Source organism: Gossypium hirsutum, chromosome A08 (genome assembly GCF_007990345.1).
Source record: "Gossypium hirsutum isolate 1008001.06 chromosome A08, Gossypium_hirsutum_v2.1, whole genome shotgun sequence".
In the NCBI taxonomy this organism is placed as follows: Eukaryota; Viridiplantae; Streptophyta; class Magnoliopsida; order Malvales; family Malvaceae; genus Gossypium; species Gossypium hirsutum.
The window spans coordinates 345,041-366,033 of NC_053431.1; the positions used below are offsets into that span (position 1 = coordinate 345,041).

Below are 20,993 nucleotides of genomic sequence, written 5' to 3' on the forward strand. Positions count from 1 at the left end.
CCTCCTCAACATTCTCTTGTCATTCTCAGTTGCTTGGTTCGGGTATTCACAATTCTTCACGTATCGCAATATGTCCTGATACCAAGGGTTGTCGTCCTTTTTTTCTTCCTCGTCAATATTACAACAGTGGGCTGGAGCATCATAAATGCTCATTTGGATAGGCTTCACATCCTCTGGTCTATTTACTTTGATCATGGAAGCCAATGTAGCTAAAGCGTCGGCCATCTGATTCTCGTCTCGTGGGAGATAACAAAAAGTGATGTCGTCAAACTCCTCAATCAATTCTAGGACTATCCTTCGGTAACTAATCAATTTAGGGTCTCTTGTTTCCCATTCGCCTTTGAGCTGATAAATTACCAATGCCGAATCCCCATATACCTCAAGTACCTTGATTTTGCGTTCCATAGCCGCGCGGATTCCCATGATACATGCTTCATATTCCGCCATATTATTTGTGCAATCAAAATCTAGTTTACTGGTGAAAGGATAATGATCACCGTTTGGAGATACCAAGACTGCCCCAATCCCGTTGCCCATGGCATTTGAGGCTCCATCAAAATTTAATTTCCAAGTATTGCCTTCTTGTGTGCCCGCTTCAGTAGTTGCCACATACATCAGATCCTCATTTGGGAAGTCAAAGTTCAAAGGCTCATAATCGTCCAGGGCTCTACTTGCTAGAAAATCTGCTATCGCGCTCCCTTTTACAGCCTTTTGATTCACATAGGTTATGTCGGATAGTAGAATTTGCCATCGGGCCATCCTTCCGTTTAGAACAGTTGACTCCATCATGTATTTCAGAGGGTCTAACTTTGAGATTAACCAAGTCGTATGGTACAACATGTATTGTCTCAATCTCCGAGTAGTCCAAACCAATGCGCAACATAATTTTTCAATTGGCGAATATCTCGTTTCGCATTCAGTGAACTTCTTACTGAGATAATAGATCGCTCTTTCTTTTCGTCCTGACTCATCATGTTGGCCGAGCACGCACCCCATGGAATTCTCAAATACTGCCAAGTATAGTATCAGTGGTTTGTCAGGGCAAGGTGGCACCAGTACTGGGGCGTTGGACAAGTAATGTTTAATTCTTTCGAAAGTTTCCTGGCACTCCTCATCCCATACACCTGGATTGTGTTTCCTAAGAAGGCGGAATATGGGGTCACATTTCTCAGTTAATTGTGAAATGAATCGAGCGATGTAATTCAGTCTTCCTAGGAAACCCCGAACTTCTTTTTGAGTACTTGGCGGAGGTAATTCTTGTATGGCCTTAACTTTGTCTGGGTCAATTTCAATTCCCTTTTCGCTGACTAAGAATCCTAGCAGTTTTCCTGATCTAGCCCCGAAAGTACACTTGGCTGGGTTAAGTTTTAGCTGGAACTTCCTTAACCTCAGAAACAGTTTTCTCAGAACTTGCACGTGTTCCTTTTCTGTTCTGGATTTTGCGATCATGTCATCAACATAAACTTCTATCTCTTTATGCATCATATCATGGAATAATGCTACCATGGCTCTCTGATATGTTGCTCCCGCATTTTTCAATCCAAAAGGCATCACTTTATAACAAAACGTCCCCCACATCGTTATGAATGTGGTCTTTTCCTTGTCTTCAGAAAGCATCTTAATTTGGTTGTACCCGGAGAAACCATCCATGAAAGAGAACAGTGAGTATCCGGCCGTGTTGTCTACCAAGGTATCGATATGAGGCAGTGGGAAATTATCTTTTGGGCTGGCTTTGTTCAAGTCTCTGTAGTCTACACACATTCGCACCTTCCCATCTTTCTTAGGAACAGGGACTATATTGGCTACCCATTCTGAGTACTTGAACACCTGTAAGAAACCAGCATCGAACTGCTTCTTGACTTCTTCCTTTATTTTTAGCAAGACATCAGGCTTCATCCTTCGAAGCTTTTGTTGGACTGGTTTGCATTCTTCCTTTATAGGTAATCGGTGTACCACGATATCAGTACTTAAACCTGGCATATCTTGGTAGGACCATGCGAAGACATCTTTAAACTCTTGAAGCAACTCAACAAGGTCTCGCCTTGTTTCCTTGGCAATGCAAGCGCCAACTTTTACCTCTCTGCCCTCCTCTAAGATCACGACTTCTACTGATTCCTTATAGGGTAGAATTTGTTTTTCTTCTTCTTCCATCATTCTTAAAAAATCCGGAGATAAAACGCTGTCTTGGTCACCTTCAAAATCTTGAGGATTACCTATACTCATGTCTTGCTCAAATAGAGACTCTGAATTAGTAACAGAGTCGCTCATCTCGTTGATATCTGAAGACCTGTTATTGGAACAAATGGAGACCCAAATAAAAGAATCTAAGAATACTTGTATGCATACTATGATTATAAAGGGAATGAAAAGAATGAAAGAATATTTGCTCAAGATGAAACTGAATGATAAGTTTTCACTGAAATTAGATTTTGGACATGTGCCTTTTACAAAAGATTCTTATCACCCCCAGGCTTAGGGCAACAAGTGTTCTGAATATTACTCTGAATTAGTTCTAAATGTTACAGGGATCTCTTCTGCAGTCCAGTTATTTAAAACACTTCCAGGTTCGTAAGGACGAATGCCCGATAAATTCCTTTCCACCCTTTCTTCCGCGGATATGGCATTGATGTCCAACCTCTCAATCATTCCTTCTGTAACCTCCTCCTTCTCTTCAGGGTGGACAATTCCCCTTGAAACAAAAGTCTTAGATATATGAGGAAAGGTTATCGGTCCCCACTTGACTTCTATCCCGCCCAAATGTGCTCTTCTCTTTTCTTGCTTTTTCTCCATCTCTTTCCTCCTTTCCCTCGCATTAGGCTTATATCCCAAACCATAACAGTCCTGTTTGTTAACTAGGATCGGTACTCCGACCCTTCCCTGGAGGTATTTTCCCAATCCTCTTCCAGGCAACGCTCCCTTTCCCATCGTTAGCTGTAAGCTCATTGACGTAGCTTTGGATATCTTAGGCTCTGGGATTTTGCTCATCTCGATGACAAATGTGGCATTTACGAATTGCAATGATCGGAATGAACATTCTATCGCTTCACTATCGGCCTCTATGTATGGCATATCATCGGTGACTGATGCAATGATGTCTTCTTCTGCATCTATAGTCACCAATCGACCCTCCATCACCAATTTTAACTTTTGGTGAAGTGACGATGGTACAGCTCCTGCAGAATGGATCCAAGGCCTCCCCAATAGGCAATTGTAAGATGGCTTAATATCCATTACCAAAAAGTCCACCTCGTATGTATTTGGACCAATCAATAGAGGTATCTCGATTCTTCCCATCACTTTTCTCTCAGTGCCATCAAATGCTCTCACTATATTTTGACATGATTTCATGTGAGAACTATCCACAGGTAACCTGTTTAATGTGGACAGGGGTAAAACATTCAGGGCCGATCCATTGTCCACGAGTACCGCCGGTAGTATACACCCCTTGCAACGGGCAGTGATGTGCAAGGCCTTGGTAGATCCCATACCACCTGGCGGGATCTCATCATCGTTGAAGAAGATGAAATTATCGGCATTTATATTGTTAACCAGGCGATCCAATTTGTTCACTGAGATATCTTTAGCGACATAGGTCTCATTTAGCACTTTTACCAACGCATTACGATGTATCTCTGAACTTAGAAGTAACTCGAGCACTGAGATGCGAGCGGGTTGCTTATGCAATTGTTCCACCACGCTATACTCGCTATGCTTCAAGAATTTTAGGAATTCTCTAGCCTCATTTTCAGTCACCGGTGTGTTAATTTGCGGTTCAATTCCGGTCGTCTTTGTTTTATTTTGTTCAACCGCCAAGGCTTTTCCTTTTATAAGATCCCTTTTTGTATTTCCCAGGTCGTAACGTTTTCCACTACGCGTATAGAAACCTGCGTCATTAGCCTCTTCTGAAGCATTTATCGGGTTCTCCTCTCCCGTGATCATCACATTGCAGTCGTAATTCCAGGGAACCTTTTTGCTATCCTTGTAAGGAAAGGCTACAGGTTTTTGGATTATGACCCTTGGCGCCAGTTGTATTCCAGACCCTGTACTCGTTGGCCTTGAAATAATCACCACTGGGTGATTTGGGGCCTTTCCCGTAGGCCCCTCCTCCGAGGCATAAACTTCTCCATTTTCAAGTCCTTTGATCTCTTCATAAAATTCTAGCTCTTTGTTGTCCATCACATTTTGCACCATGGCCTTGAATTCAGTGCAGTTTCGAATGTCATGGTCTTCTTCAGCATGAAACTCGCAGTACGTCCTCGTTCCTTCGGGCCTTTCTTTTGAATCTTGTTTGATGAGACCTCCTTCTATCATTTGTCTCCAGACCCAACTCAATGGGGTTTTTATCTCTGCAATATCGGTTTTGATTCTCTTTTCCTCACCTTCGATTATTGCGTTTACCCCTTTATCAGCGTGGTTGGGTAACGGATTCGCTGCTACGTTGGGTCCTAATGGGTCGTCAAACTTCACAATCCCCATCTTAATGAACCTTTCCACCGCCTTTTTAAACCCAGTACAGTTCTCAATTGAGTGTCCTGGTATCCCTGCATGGTATTCACATTGGGCATTCGTGTCATACCATTTGGGATATGGAGGTTGCATGGGCTCGAGATAAAATGGAGATACTATGTGTGCATCAAATAACTTCTGATACAGTTCCCCGTATGTTATTGGAATGGGCGTGAACTGAAGTCTCTCTGTGTTAGTCCTTGTGTTGGGCCTTGTGTTGGGTTCCTGCCTCGAGGGGGCTTGGTGACTAGTGGTTATCATTTTTGGAGGGCCAACAGTAATCGGTTTTGAATGGCTCTTGCTATATGTGCTTACGTTGTTTACTTCGCCCTCTTTTTTCCTTGGGGCTGGTCTTTTGAAGTTTTCCCCCGTGTCAATCTTACCGCTCCTTACCGCATTCTCAATCATTTCACCGGACATTACCATATCCGAGAAGCTCTTGGTAGCACTCCCCAACATGTGGTTGATGAACGGGGCTTTCAAAGTGTTGATAAACAACATGGTGACCTCTTTTTCCAAAAGGGGCGGCTGGACTTGTGTTGCCACTTCTCTCCATCGTTGGGCGTACTGCCTGAAATTCTCGCTAGGCTTTTTCTCCATGTTTTGTAACGTAATTCGATCGGGTGTTATATCCGTTACATGACTGTATTGCTTCATAAAAGCTTGCGCCAAGTCTCTCCATGAACTAACTTTAGCACGACTCAGTTGGTTGTACCATTTGGCTGCAGATCCGATCAAACTGTCCTGGAAGCAGTGGATTAACAGCTGATCATTGTTGACGTATCCTGTCATTCTTCGACAGAACATAGTTATATGAGCTTCAGGACAACTAGTCCCATTATATTTTTCGAATTCCGGCATTTTGAACTTAGGTGGGAGTACTAAATCAGGGACCAAACTCAGATCCTTGGCGTCAACCCCGCGATGATAGTCGATGTTCTCCATGACTCTAAATTTTTCCTCTAACCATCTACATCGGTCCTCCAGCTGTTTTGGCAGGTTCATTCTTGTTTTTTCTGTTTCTACCACGTCATCGAGGTCCGGGACCACAGGATTAGTGGGATTATCCCCGGGATTAGAACCCGAGCCCATTTGAAAATGCACTGGTACCGAGGCACTAGCCAGATATTGAGGTCTAATGGTAACCGGTACCCTCTGTGGGTACACCTCTGGTTGTGCTTGGATGTTAGTTGGGGTGAAACCTGGAGGATAAATAGGGTCATCGTGATCTTCCCCCGCATCGACTACGGGATCTTTTCCTTTGTTGTTTCCTCCAGCCAATAACTACTTTAATTGGTTCATCACAGTGTTCTGGGATTCTAACATGTCTTGCTGGATTTTTTCCAGTCGTTCATGCATCTGATCTTGCATCTCTCGTTGCAACTGTTCCAATCTTTCCATCCTTTGATCCATTGCTTTTGTTTGGCGACGAGTACCGTAGTGATATTTGATTAGATTTTTGTTGGTTTCCAGGGTAACTGTCATAATTTTAATTTTATTATGGTCATTTTATGAAACTTACTGCATATGATGTAATGCAAATGTATGAGATGAATGCAAAAAGAGGCATTGATTCGAATTCAATTTCATTAGAAAACTCAACTAGAAAGCAAATTTCTTTACATAAAATAAATTACATATACGGCCTCGCCTTTATACCCAAGGCCTTAACCTTCCTAAGAAGCCAAGCTAAATCTCGACCTCGGCTTGATTCTGACTCATATTTTAAACTCAATACATCGGCCTGAACTGCTAATGTTTGCAGATGATCAGCCACTTCCCGCACTTGAGTCACAGCTTCGCCCATAACGTAATCTCTGTCTCTAATCTGCCTTTGAGAATGATGGAATTGCTCTTGCCATTGATCATTACTCCTCTCAAGAAGCTCCATTCGTAGCTCAGAATTGTGTAATGCGCCCTCAAGCTCCTCTACCTTTTCCTTCAGTTCTTCGATCTTATTTAAGCTTGCTCTTAATTCGATCATGGAGTTGCGACTACGGTACGAGTGAAGTGACTTTTCTAGCTCTGCCACCTTGGCCTTTAATCCTGCTTTCTCATTTCGGCACTCTAACAAACTCCTTTCCAAAGCGTTTTCTCGAGCTCGAGCATCTTGAAATTTCTTTTCCCACTGATCGGCCCTATTCTTTTCCTCATTGATCTCTTGTCGCCACTGCTCTGACGTTTTGCCCAGACCGACAGTTCTCATCGACAATCGCAGCTTCTTGTAATCTGTTTTTAGACTATCCAAATCCTCTTCAGCTTTGTTCTTTCCCTTCCTTAATTTCTCGGCTTCTAGCTTGTGGATATCGATGTCTAATCCCAAATGCACTCTTTCTTCTTCTAACTGTTCTATCCTCTTTCCCAACTCAGAATTTCTTTTCTCAAAGTCTCGTTTGATGATCTCTAATTCTGACGGAACTACTTGTAGATGCTCTTCTATAGACTGAACGCAATCTTCCCTCGGCTTAGGGATGTTGTCATTGACTCTTTTACTCCACCACCCATAATATTCTGAAGTTGCCATCGCTCCTATGGTAAATATCTTCATTCGGTGAACCTGTTTCCAAGCGTTAGATATTTCTCGAGTTTTTCTCTTGTAGTTTTCATCCTTATAAGAAAACTCACATTGAGCCAGCCCTTGTGTTGCTGGTATGAACTGTCTCGATCTATATTGTCTTAATACGAGTAAAGGGGCATAACCGACAGCTCCCCAAATTCCGAGTAAAGGGACCCAGTCGAAATTACCACATCGATACAGGATCTCGTCGGGTCCCATCCAAGGAGCTTTCCATTCAACGTCGTCCTCCTGAAGATTTTGGAGAATTGTCATCCACTTCTCTTCCGTGATGTCGTCTCGTCTTGGTGTAGCAACCTGTTCCTTCAATGGGGAATAGCCTTCTGAGAAGACTCGATAAGAGACATTTTCCACCTTCCAAAAGTGACTATGGAACCACACCAATAGTAGCTGTGCGCATCCAATGAACCTTCCTTCCCCTGCTCTTCGACATGCGCTTAGAGATCTGAAGGTTTCTGCTAAGATTGCCGGGATGGGCGTGACTCCTTTACTGAGCCGATCGAACAAATCAGAGACAGCCTCATCTATGTGCCCTAAAGCTCTAGGGAAAATTACCAAACCATAGATACCTAGAGCGAAGACATCCACTCTTTTCTTCACATCAGGGTGTGCTAATACTAAATCTCGCAAGCTTTTCCAAGGAACGCATTTACTGTTTCCTTTCTGTTGGATTCGGGCAGCGACCCACTGTTCGCTCATCCCCGTAATACTCATCAATTTTTTTAATAATGTTGGGACACTAGCAGCTCTAGAGTAGGCCTTGTCAATTTGAATCTTTGGACACCGAAGCAAGGTCGTATATTCTTCCACGGTGGGCACCAAGTCCACTTTCCCAAAAGTGAAACAACTGTAAGCAGGATTCCAAAACTGGGCTAGGGCTCGGAATAAATGCTTGTCCACTTTGACACCAAGTAGGTGAGGCAAGTCCCCGTAATCACAGTAAAACATCTGCTTGGTCCCGTCGTCCCATTGATCCCATATTTCCTTCATTTCTCGCAGATCATTTTGGACTACGCTGATACGGGTGAAGTCCCATAACTCTGATACGTACCCTTCTGCAAGACTATCGCCTTTCTCTCTCCACATCGTCTCAGCCCATAATCGTACAGCTGCATTGTCTTCTACTTTATCAAGAAACCTCTTTTCCATGATAAGCTTTCTATCTATACTGAACGTGAATCGACACCTCTTTTGAAATGAAAATGCCATGCAATCACAAACAAAGCAAATTAGATCTAGGATTTAAAGTAAACAATAATAAATAAAGCATCTATTCGGTAAGCACTAGGGTCTGGAATAGCTCTATCTCGGTGGGTTCTTATGGTTCGCTATGTGTGGTTTGGTTCTAAAGTAAGGGTACCTGAACCAGCAGATTCCTCGATCCTCACCCATTATAGGCTCATATGGACCGAGTTCAGTTCAGGGGAATACATTTCCCTATGGCCATGCGGAGATGAAAATCTCACGAAGACATAGGTACAGATGTATCCCGGAAGCTATTCACTATCCCATGCGGAGGTGAAAACCTCACGAAGGCGTAGTTTCTCACTCCCACTTAAAAGGTGTGACCAACGGTCATGCAATGGAATGTGCAGAAATATGCACCTAACTCTAAACAAAGCAGTAATTATAAACAAATAATAAAAGCCAAAATAAAGGCAAATGAAATGTAATAAAAGGACCGTATCTTTAAATCAAGTTTTCAATTTTTGACACAAAGACAAAAAGCAATCATCTCGTGGCTTGACTCTCTTATTTAAAATCCCCAGTGGAGTCGCCAAGCTGTTGACACCATTTTTTGAATGAAAACGGGGTCGACTTGGATTTAAAAAAAATGAAAACGGGAGTCGCCACCAATCCTTTTTGACGAGGTGTGATCGGGTCACCTCAAAAAGTGGTTGTTTTTAATAAATGATTTAATTTTATAAAAACAACGATTTTGGTCTACGAAATTCAGAAAAATGAGTTCGGGAGCCGGTTACGCACGAGGAAGGATTAGCACCCTCGATACGCCCAAAATTGGTACCTAGTTGATTAATTAGTGTTTTAGTGTCGAAAATTGAAAATTTGAAGAGTTTTAAAAAATGCGATCCTTAAAAGAAAATCTGATATCGTGAATTGAAACATAAGATTCTCTTGTTCCGAGGGAACATCACATCCAGCACGTTAGGACACGATACTCTAAACCATCGAAACCAAGATCACCTTATAGTTTAATGAAACCATATTTTGAAGCTTTAAGAGGATATTTGGCTGTTTAGTCGAACGAGAAATCGAAACCCAGCACGTTAGGGCACGTTTTCTCGAATTCCCAAACGCGAAATATTGCCTTATTTAGAAAAATTTTCCTTTTGGTGTTTAGTGTCAATGCTTGACAAAACAATAACGAATGCGACAAGGTGAGCAAAGTAAAATGAGTAACAACAATGCAATAGGCAAAATGAAATGACGAGGCGATTACATAAACAAAGCATACAAATAAATAAATAGAACTAACATTTTAGAAAAAGCACAAGTGTTCATGGATAAATAAGCAAACACCAGATAACAATGATGACAATAAATACAATTATGTAAAATGTATATATATGCATGTATAATTTAAAACCATAAAATAAGAAATATATATATTACAGAATATGAAAACATAGATAAGTATGTACACATATATGAAATCGGTAAATACTATAAAAAATGTAAATGTGTATTTATATATTTACAAATCGTGATAATATAAAATATATGTATGTGAATTATAAAATATGTGAAATATACAAAAAGCATTTTTAAGAGTATAAAATATATAAGTATGTATATGATGTAAAATATGCATAAATATATGTAAGTGTATAAAAATTATGAAGTGTGAAAAAATATGTTTAAGTAGGTATAAGTACGTATATCTACATATATATGTAAAAAAATATAATATTAAAAAAAGGGGGTATATATATATGCGTAATATATATAAATACATATATAATATAATGTTAAAATATTCACATAATATACATAATGATAATGTTGAAAACATCTATTAATAATAAATATATACTTATATGTATTAAAGATATATTCATAAATATAAAAACATATACTAATAATCACAATAGTAAAGATAAAAAATGTATACGTAACATAATGCGAAAATATATAAATGTTGTGATATCTAAAACATATACATGAAAATGAAAGAAATGTATGACGAATAATGCAAAGATATTTGTATGAGATAATGGGAAATATACGAATAGCATGATATTTACAAGTGTATGCTTAATATAATTATTTAAAAAAATGATATAAATAAATGAATACATGAAAATAATACCATATACACAAAAATACCTATATATATATAATGAAATATGTGAACAAATATTAATAATAATGAATATAATATATGTATATAATAATAGAAACGAAACAAAATATATATATATAGTTAAATATAATACAATAATAATAAAACAACAATGATAATAATATTATATATATAACAATTAATATTTAAAATTGAATTAAACAGCAAAAATATTATGAAATTTAAGGTAAAAAAAAATGGATGAAAAAGGGATGAGATTGGATTAAAAACCAAATCTCTGGGGCGAATTTTGAAAGAAATTAAAGGAGAATGGACTTATCAGAACGCGCGTTAAACTATGGGGGATCAAATAAGTAATTTATCCAAACACTTGAAACGACACCGTTGGAAGGGGGACTAAATCGCAAAGTGTAACGGATTTCGGGGTCAATTTATAAACAACGAATAACTTAATTGCGAAATATAAAAATGCGGAAGGGCCAATTGCGCAAATAGCCCTTCCGCTCAAAAACACGCGGATCCTGCCCTGGTGCGGGTCGGGTCGACCCGCCCCACGTCCGAAACGACGTCGTTTTATCATTAAACAGGGGGGACCAAAACGGTGCGTTTTGGTCCCCTATAAAAGCTAAGTTTTTTTGAAAAAAATTCATTTGAGACCAGGTGAGGGAAAAAAAAGAAAGAAAGAGGGAGAGGGAGGGCACGGAGCGATTTCCGGCCAAGGAGGGGGGTCACCGGACGACCACCGGAGGCTCGCCGGCGCCGGCGCCGGCCACCGCACGCGGTGGCCGGAAAGGTAAAATTTTTTATTTTTTTTGCTATTTCCTTTTTATAAACCTATGCTATGTAAAAAAATCTAATAGATGAGTTTTTGAACAATAAAAAAGGACCTTAGATCTCTGCCTTTTCTGTTTCGGGTCTTTTTCTTGCTTCAATCTGCTTTTTTTTGTATTCTAAGTAGTATTACAACTGAAAAATGAAAGGAAAAAAAATCCCCTAGTTCCCATGACAGATTTCGGCTTTTAAAGCCAATATATTTGTTTTGTTCCTTTTGTTTATTATTTTCCCCATCATTCGCATGCTTTCTTTGCTGTTGTTTCTGTCTCTGTTGCAAGTGGTGGGCACGGTGGAGCAAGTGGGAGTGTCAGACGCGTGGGGCGTGGTGGACGAGGAGGTGGAGCGGCACACATGCGGCGCTCATGGGCAGTTGGGGCTAGGGTTTGCTGTTGCTGGAAGTTTGTTATGGGCTATTAGGTTTGGGCTTGATTTTGGGTTTGGGCATTTTGGGGTTAATTTTTGTTGTAATGGACTAGAAGTGTTTTACTAGTCTAGTTGGGTTGGTTTGCTGGTATGGGCCCGGGCAAAATGGGCTCGTACAGCTGCCCCTCTTTGCTCATTTTCGCGTAGCGAGAATAGAGCAAAGACATCAAAAGGGCCAATTTTGCCCGGTCTTGCCGAGTCTTGACTTTTTGGTGCTCATCTTCTTCAAGTAGCCTTATTCCAACCTGTCACGTCTTGTTGCTTTGATCCACTCTTCTGCAACTTCAGATACGCCTTGTAGCTTCAATCTACTCTGCTGCGATTCTATGGGGATGAGGTTTGTGTTTTTAGCCTGCTCCACTACTATTTAGGGAGATAAGACTGTGGTTTCGTCTACTCCGCTATCACTTAGGGAGATAAGACTGTAATCTCCGATCTATTCCACTGTCAAATGCAGGGAGATAGAGTTATCAGCTTCAATGTACTCCACTGTAGTCAAGGAGGTAAAATCTGCCATCTTCGATCTGCTTCGCTGTCAACTACAGGAAGGCAAGATCTACAATCTTCGATCTACTTCACGCCAATACATGAAGACAAGATCTGCTTTCTGCGATCTACTTCGCCACCAATATGGGAAGACAAGATCTGCATCTTCGATCCACTTCCTACCAATATAGGAAGATAGGATCTGATATCTTCGATCTACTTCACGCCAATACATGAAGACAAGATCTGCTTTCTTCGATCTACTTCGCCACCAATATGGGAAGACAAGATCTGCATCTTCGATCCACTTCCTACCAATATAGGAAGATAGGATCTGATATCTTCGATCTACTTCACGCCAATACATGAAGACAAGATCTGCTTTCTTCGATCTACTTCGCCACCAATATGGGAAGACAAGATCTGCATCTTCGATCCACTTCCTACCAATATAGGAAGATAGGATCTGATATCTTCGATCTACTTCACGCCAATACATGAAGACAAGATCTACTTTAATGACTTCAATCTATCCCACTATAACTTCAGGGGTATAGGATTAGTCTCTTTGATCTGTTCTCTGGGGAACATGACCTGCAAAATCCATTTCATGGACCTATTTATGCCTAGTGTTTAGGATGACATGATCAGAATGAATCAAATGCTCCTAACTAGATGTGTATGTATTATATTTGTAGAATGTCATGAGAATGATCCATTTTTAATGCTTAGGTTGTCATTCCTCATTGTTCATCAAGGTTCTATCACTGATGTCTTCTTGTTCAGCCAGTACCTTTGACAGAAAACCTAAAGAAATAGATGCAATTTGGACTATTCTTCCTCCAATGCTTCTAACCCTTAAGTTTGGTCAGCTCTAAACAACAGTCCTGTTTCAGGTCCTCGTGTTATTTAGAAACTTTCAGAGTAATATGTAGAACTCCCTCTGCATGTGTATTGTCAATCCATTAATCGTTATTTCAAGGAAAAATGCTTGAAAGATTATCAAAATGGACAAAATAAAATTTTGCTGAGAGCAAAGCTCGAAATGAATAAATCAATCAAGATAGCAAACTTTGCTGAGATATGATGAAAAAGATTATCACAATGAATAAGATGGAATTTTATTGAGAGCAGAGCTCTAAATGAACAAATAGCAAATTTTGCTAAGATAAGATAAAAAAGGTGCTCCAGATATCGCAGCATGAGCTCCTCTGCACAAACTCTGTGTTTAGAAATCCTAAAAGACTTTGTTGATGCCCCAAGATGTAGCATCTCTCCTTCTTGTTAATTCGGAGAAGACAAAACTACTCTATGCCTCAAATTTGATCGAAAATTCGAATTGCCCATTCCTGGGTTTTCAATTCAAAGCCCCTTTGGTCTCAAGGTGCCCTTTGCGGGTTTTCGCCTTGGCCTCTCCCTTTTTTTTTTTTTTTTTTTAGGCAAAGTATCTCTTCACTGAATCCGAATTCACAGGATTGGGCAAGCTTTTGCCATCCATCCCAGTTAAAATTAATGCCCCTCCTGAAAAGGCCTTTTTTACTACATAAGGTCCCTCCCAGTTTGGCATCCACTTTCCTCTGAAGTCCTTTTTTTGCTATTTCCTTTTTATAAACCTATGCTATGTAAAAAAATCTAATAGATGAGTTTTTGAACAATAAAAAAGGACCTTAGATCTCTGCCTTTTCTGTTTCGGGTCTTTTTCTTGCTTCAATCTGCTTTTTTTTGTATTCTAAGTAGTATTACAACTGAAAAATGAAAGGAAAAAAAAATCCCCTAGTTCCCATGACAGATTTCGGCTTTTAAAGCCAATATATTTGTTTTGTTCCTTTTGTTTATTATTTTCCCCATCATTCGCATGCTTTCTTTGCTGTTGTTTCTGTCTCTGTTGCAGGTGGTGGGCACGGTGGAGCAAGTGGGAGTGTCAGACGCGTGGGGCGTGGTGGACGAGGAGGTGGAGCGGCACACATGCGGCGCTCATGGGCAGTTGGGGCTAGGGTTTGCTGTTGCTGGAAGTTTGTTATGGGCTATTAGGTTTGGGCTTGATTTTGGGTTTGGGCATTTTGGGGTTAATTTTTGTTGTAATGGACTAGAAGTGTTTTACTAGTCTAGTTGGGTTGGTTTGCTGGTATGGGCCCGGGCAAAATGGGCTCGTACAATGTGTTGTTCCTTCCCAACCAGGAAATGCAAAAATAAAGCACATGTTGAAGTCACAAGCTGCCATAATATTTTGAGTTGGTTCACATTTCCGTCCGATATAAGGTATTGAGAAGAAGGCGAAATGCATGCTTTTATGTGTGTTCCATCTATGGCCCCAATACAATCCTTTAAAATAAATACAAGTAATGAGATAAAAGTTAGAAATAATTTATGTTTTAAAAATATAAAGATTGTGTAAATTTTACCTTAAAGTGAGACCAATATATTGTATCATGTCGAATACGGTTCGGTACTTCCTCGAATTGACCTTCAATGGGTTTAATCGTGTCTATTCCCATTCGAGCAAATATATGCAACATATCAGTAAAAATTCGACTAACAGTTTCCCCAGATCGTTGAAATCGCTCTGTTGCATTTGAATTTGATTCTCTATTTCCAAGAATGTACAATGATAATGCTAACTTCTCCATCGCCGATACTTTCCCATTCTTTAAGCCATAATTTGTTTGCAAATCATGCAATAATCTGTGAAATATATTTTTTGGCATCCTAAAACTAATCATGCAACGATCATCGTGCCCATTTAATACTTCGTCCACCCATATTTGACCAGTATAATTTGAATCCATACGCGGTTGCATAGTGAAATAAGTTTCATGGTGTACCAATACACTGCTTAACACATATTCTTCCTCATTATGATAATTGTTGTGCTCAACTTGGGTAACAATTGTGGCTATTCTTCGTTGAGCTTCTTCACTTAATTCAGAGGTATCATAATTCATATAAAAACTATTATACATATTGTTAAATTCATCCATAACCTGAAAAAGTAATCAAATGAAAGTAAATTAATATTTCGTGACATTCTATACAATACAGAAACTTGATTAAAAGCATAGCATAAAAATACCAAACATAAAAAGTATCATACGTTAGTTTTACATATAAAAAGCAGTATAGTTATATTACAATAATAATTCTAATGAGCTTATGGTGGAGGTGGTTGATGGTATGGTTGGAAGGGAAATGAGGATGTTGCTACCAAGGACGAAAATGATGCAATTGGATTTTGTTCAGCATACTCGCGTCGAAGCCACCAAACCCTATCATCTGGATCTAAGTTCAAAAAAACTTCTCGTTTCATCGATATTTAGAACATTTTGGTGGCAAAATAGTACAGTTCATCTTTTTTTGGAATTTCATGACCCAAAGCACGCAAAGCATCCATTGCATTTGAAATAGTATATTGAGAGTGTGGAAAAATAATTTCATTCACTGACTTCCTTGGACTAGACATGCTCTCACACAATTTCTCAATCTGGGTAGTTAATGTATTTCTTGATGATTTTCTACTTGAACTTGATTTTTTTCCTTTACCGTGTGCAACCCCAAGTGTTTGCTTTCTTCGATCAGGGATTTCATGAAAAGGGTTTGATGGTACCTCATCAGGAGGAATACCTTCATTCTCATTACTATGTTCATCTGAATCACCAAATCCCTCATTAGGTGCATCATCTCCCATAAGAACCCCACTTGGAAGAACACCAGACGAAGGTGCCCATGCATTCTCTCCAGTGGCTACAATGCCACCAAACATTTGCCACATTAACTCATTCAATCGTGGTTCAATTCATTTCTTCTTAAATCCTTTAAAATCAGGATTTTCCTACATAACATGTTAAATTTAAATGTTATACTAAGATTTTTATAATTGTAAATTATTAATTTCAATAAACTTTATGCATTAAAATAATGATAAAGTTAACACTAACCTGTATTTTTGCAGCCCACCATTCTTCCGTAGCATCGACCGTCTTTTTAGATGGACACCATCCAATGCCTGTAGATTCTTTAAGCAACTCCCTCCATAACCTCCATTCCTTTTTTAATGTATCCCACTTATTTTTCAATTGAGGTTTTCTATAATTTTTTTTGTGTTTTTGCTTGAAAAAGAGCAATGACATTTTCCCATCCTTTTGAGTTTAGATGATTTGTCGGTCTATTACCAGCATTGACTTCATTCACGCAAAGTTCACAAAATATCAACGTCAGCTCATCATCCCAAACAACTTTTGTTGCTAAGCTACTATCTCCGTCCACAAAATTTCGTGTCTTTACCATCTATTGTCATTGATATAATTCCGTCAATGTGCTAGCATTCACCAAGAAGCATAGAGAACATATATAGTCTATAAGTTATTTTAGACGTCTCCCAATGCTAATCTTTATCTAGCCACACCCAAAAAAAACTGGCACCTTAATTAAAGCTTCAACTTAATGGAAAAAGTGAAAATGAATGCAACTAAAATATAATTTTCAAGTCTCATATTTACTCCATTTCTGATTCTCTTGGACACAAGACATATTTATATGGATATCAGACTTAAGTCTCTAGGCCAAACTAATAAAATTAAAGAAAAAATCTGCAAGAACCATTGGTTCACGTTTATTGCTTAAAAATCTATCTACAATACAATTTCTTCATGTTTCTGTCAAATAAAATTAACAAATGCTAATTTTTTTTATCTATTTTAGAATGATTTGACAAAACTATAAATTAAAATACTCAAATAAATTTTCTTCTAAAGTTGGAGGACTAAAAAGGTTATTATGCCGAAAAAGAATAATAATAAAACAGATAAACGTGTAATTCACAGGAATTTGACTCGGCGGAGCCACCGAGGGGAGAAAAAAAAGAAAGAAAAGCTCATTCGTTCTTTGTAATACTGGCGTAGGCAAAATAAATCCATTAGGCTTCAAAGATTGAAACTAACCGATTATGGCTTCCTTGGAGATTATGTAGGTCAGTTCGCTTCTTTCTTTGTTTAATTCTTTTTTTTTCTGATTATTTGAAATTCAATGTGATTTTAATATAGGTTATGCTCATCCAGTTGAGGGAATACATGTCCTTGTTGACATGCAAAATATGGTGGTGATTGAATTTGAAGACCGTAAACTTGTTCCTCTTCCACCAGCTGATCCTTTAAGAAATTACACTGCTGGTGAAACACGAGGAGGTGTTGATCGAAGTGATGTGAAACCACTACAAATCATTCAACCAGAAGGTCCCAATTTTCGTGTCAGTGGGAATTTTGTTGAATGGCAAAAGGTGCTTGGTAGTGAAAATATATTTATAACTTTTTATCAATTCAAGATGTACTAATATATTTTATTTGCAATTCTGGTTTCAGTGGAATTTCCGAATTGGTTTCACTCCTAGGGAGGGTCTCGTAATATATTTTGTTGCTTATGTTGATGGTAGTCGTGGTCGGAGGCCTATAACCCATAGATTAAGTTTCATTCAAATGGTAGTTCCTTACGGAGATCCAAATGAGCCACATTATAGGAAGAATGCATTTGATGCAGGAGAAGATGGGCTGGGTAAAAATGCACATTCTCTTAAGAAGGTTTTTCTCTTCTTTTATGTTTTTGGTTTTTCATGTTGAGTTTCGTTTAGATATTCCATTTCATTAATGTAAGTTGAAATGACCCCTTATTTGCATCATATGTAATTTTTTAGATTTAATCATATTCATTTTTATGTAAATTTTTGTGGATTAATTAATGGAGTTTTTTTTTTATAAAAAGATATGTAGGCACGGATCTTTCCTAGCTTTGCTAAAAAAAGTATGAGGCATTGGTTATATTAAATTCCTCATATGTTGATAGATTGGTGGATTGTTATATTGAAATTGTATCAAGTCCAATGGTTCTATGTTCTACCTTCACGCTATTGAGTTTGCAGCAAATTTTTTTGGGTTCATTTTTCTATTTCTCAGGTATCTTTGGTTATATTTCTGCATGTTCTATCTTTACTGTAATTGGTAATTATATGTTTGTTGAAATTCCGCTGATTAAGGTAGTTTTATTGGATTGTATTTAAATGTTGGTGACTATTTGAGAGTAAATTGCAGGCGCTTGTATCGATTGGGAAGGATGATGGAATTAAAGGGTACTGGAAGGGCAATCTTCCTCAGGTTCTTTGTAGTTTTTACTTCCACTCTTTATTTTGGGATTGGATTTTGATAATGTAATTGTGATGGTTTACTGAGCTGTTGTTAACATTGATTTAGTACTAAATGGTTCAGGTGATAAGAGTTGTACCTTATAGTGCAGTCCAGCTCTTTGCTTATGAAACTTATTAGGTAATAAAAGAATATGCATAATGTAATCTTAGAATTGTATTGATGCTTATTGCGTGTCCCTTGATGAAGTTAGTCGTTTGATTTCTAGTTCCTATTGAATTCTAGAAACTTTTCACGGGAAAAGATGGCGAGCTACCTGTTCTCGAAAGACTTGCTGCTGGAGCTTGTGTTGGCATGACATCTACATTTGTAAGTGATTCAATAATCAAGTCTTCTTATATTATTGTTTAGTGCAAGTTTTCTGGTTATGAATATAACTTAATGATTTTAGTCTAAAATTTGCATGTTCATCAGTTTTTTTGGGAGTTAATCAGACTCATGAAGCTTTGGGCCAATGGTGTGTTGTGTTCATGTCATTTGTGGTGAAAGAGATGGATTTGGGGGAAGATGTTGATGCTGTTGATGGTGGTTTGTAGTATGTGAGAAGAGCGATAACTAGTTTTCATTCAATTGTGGTATGTTTTATCCTTAAATAAGTCACTGTGCCTGGCATTTAAGTTTCCTGCTTTACATCATTGATAGGAATGGATCGAGGCATATGGGGGCAGTTCACTCCTCAAAATAATTTATAAGGCTCTAGATTAGGTGAGTGTAAGTTCGAAATGACTAAATGCAAGTCTCAGCAGCTGGTAATTTTAAATACCCGGTTATGCAGGTTGTGAAACTCTCGGAGTGCGAAATTTATAGTTATAATCCTTACTCTGATGCAGATCTCTTTCTGGAAAAATGATCAATGTAAGTGTGTATTATATTAATACTTTAGTGAGTAGTCAGTGGGCCATAATTGTTCAGTAACTGTTGTGGAGTTATATTTTCAGATGGTCATTCAGTTTCTTCTTCTACAATAGAAAACTAAAGAGTGTAGTTAGTTTAAGCTTTTGCTGCTTAAGGTGGGTCTAATTGTGTTCTGTGATATTTATAGTTATGTGTAACTTGTGTTAGGCATGAAGTCATATAGCAAACCTGCTAAACTTGTTCATATTACTACAAGCTTTTGTTGTTTCGTTTGTTTAGTTGTGCTTTGTTTTGTTTTTGATAGTTTTAGTTTTTGAGGGTTTGAGACATGAATACAGCATTGCTGGAGACATGAATATGGATGGTATTATTACTGATTTGTTTTATTTTATTTTATCAGGTTTCTTTCATTAGATAATAATGTTTTAATTATGTTGATTTATATAGGTTAGAAGGGAGAAAATCAGTGAAAGAATGAAGTATCTGCAAGATTTAGTACCAGGATGTAACAAAATCACAGACAAAGCTGGTATGCTGAATGAAATCATCAATTATGTTCAATCTCTTCAACGGCAAGTAGAGGTAAAAAAGTAATGGAGAAAGAACATATGGATTTGTGTTTAAAGGAAAAACAGAAACTACTTTCATACAATTCAAACACATATATAGAGTAGAAAAAGAAGGGTTTTCACTTACCAGATCAAAGTTGAGAACAAGATTGATAGGATGAGTAGAAAAATATAGCTTCTTTGAGAGTCTGCTCTGCTGTTACGATGGAGTTTTGTTACTGTCAATTGAAGAGTAGGGTTTTTTGCGTTTTGGGAATGAAATTAACTTAATTTTTAAGGATAAAATGGTAAAATAATAAATAAAAGTAAGGCTATTTTTGTTTGTTATAATGTCAACTACTCAGTAAGCCTCTAACTGCTGCTATTTGCTCCAGCTGAAAATCAACTGATCAGTGTGGTTGAAAAGCAACCTCACTGCACTGACACCCTCAACCAAACACAAATGCAGTGAGTTTGGCACCATCTTTTCCTTTCAAACGTGCCTCACTGCCTCACTGTCTCAATCCAAAGGAGCCCTTAGTTTTTGATGGGGCTTATGAAACTTATAATGGTGTCAAAAGTCAAATATTGCTCATGTAGCCTTTTCCTACAACTAATCAAGCTTCCTCGGTTGGTTAAAAAAAGTCACGAAGATAAATTGCTCCTAGTTCTAGTAGCTTGGAATCAATAGTCATGTATGCAACATCTCAAGATGGTTAGAAGAAAAGGTTTAATGGAACGTGTGACCATTGTAAACTAAAAGGCCACAAGAAAGAACAAATCCGAATTTATTTTTAGCTAATAAATCTATACGCTTTGATCAACTCCAAATGCTATAGTTTTCTATCCTTGCTTACTAGTGTGACACAAGAAATGTACCTAATGGATGAAGGTACAAGGGATTATTGTAATCTAACACTTCCTTACTTATTGTAGTTGTTGGTGCATTTGTTTCCTCTTCTAGGTTCACTATCGTGATCCAACATTCTAACTAATAAAGCAAGAAAACAAAGAACAAACAAACAGAATACCGGGCAAGATCGCAACAATATCACGCTAAAACACTTGAGTAAACAAACCAGAAAGCAATCTTTTCTATAAACGGGTTGTCAACCACAAAGAAACCATTCAAGAATAACTTGAGAATGACTAAAGCAAAGGCTTGTCTAGCTTTGATACCATGTTAAAACATATGAACCTTGAACCATAAAACTGAAAATACATATTTATTCTATATTTTATACTTCTAACTTACT

The 20,993-nt window shown here is 38.2% G+C and overlaps 2 protein-coding genes across 5 annotated transcripts; one reads left to right on the top strand and one right to left on the bottom strand.

Annotated features, from left to right (window-relative positions):
- Window positions 1-14,249: 14,249 nt before the first annotated feature.
- LOC121204578 (uncharacterized) lies at window positions 14,250-15,070 on the bottom strand. The gene is made up of 2 exons (XM_041074655.1): window positions 14,552-15,070; window positions 14,250-14,471 (listed from the first exon to the last, which is right to left on the bottom strand). Exons 1-2 carry the CDS (start codon window positions 14,945-14,947, stop codon window positions 14,250-14,252), a joined length of 618 nt encoding a protein of 205 aa, XP_040930589.1. The 5' UTR covers window positions 14,948-15,070.
- A 1,921-nt stretch (window positions 15,071-16,991) lies between these two features.
- On the top strand, window positions 16,992-20,043 carry LOC121203180 (copper methylamine oxidase). 4 transcript variants are annotated; one of them, XR_005900009.1, is made up of 9 exons: window positions 16,992-17,112; window positions 17,186-17,388; window positions 17,501-17,716; window positions 18,224-18,286; window positions 18,398-18,454; window positions 18,560-18,643; window positions 18,749-19,039; window positions 19,110-19,189; window positions 19,637-20,043. XR_005900009.1 is itself a non-coding variant. In XM_041075479.1 (8 exons), exons 2-5 carry the CDS (start codon window positions 17,227-17,229, stop codon window positions 18,452-18,454), a joined length of 528 nt encoding a protein of 175 aa, XP_040931413.1. In that variant the 5' UTR covers window positions 16,994-17,112; window positions 17,186-17,226; the 3' UTR covers window positions 18,455-18,643; window positions 18,749-19,039; window positions 19,110-19,189; window positions 19,637-20,043. The 4 variants fall into 4 exon arrangements, 2 of the variants coding, with proteins under 2 accessions (XP_040931413.1, XP_040931414.1); XR_005900010.1 differs by having other exon boundaries at window positions 17,186-17,374; XM_041075479.1 differs by having other exon boundaries at window positions 16,994-17,112; window positions 17,186-17,418; window positions 18,398-18,643.
- The last annotated feature ends 950 nt before the right edge of the window (window positions 20,044-20,993 follow it).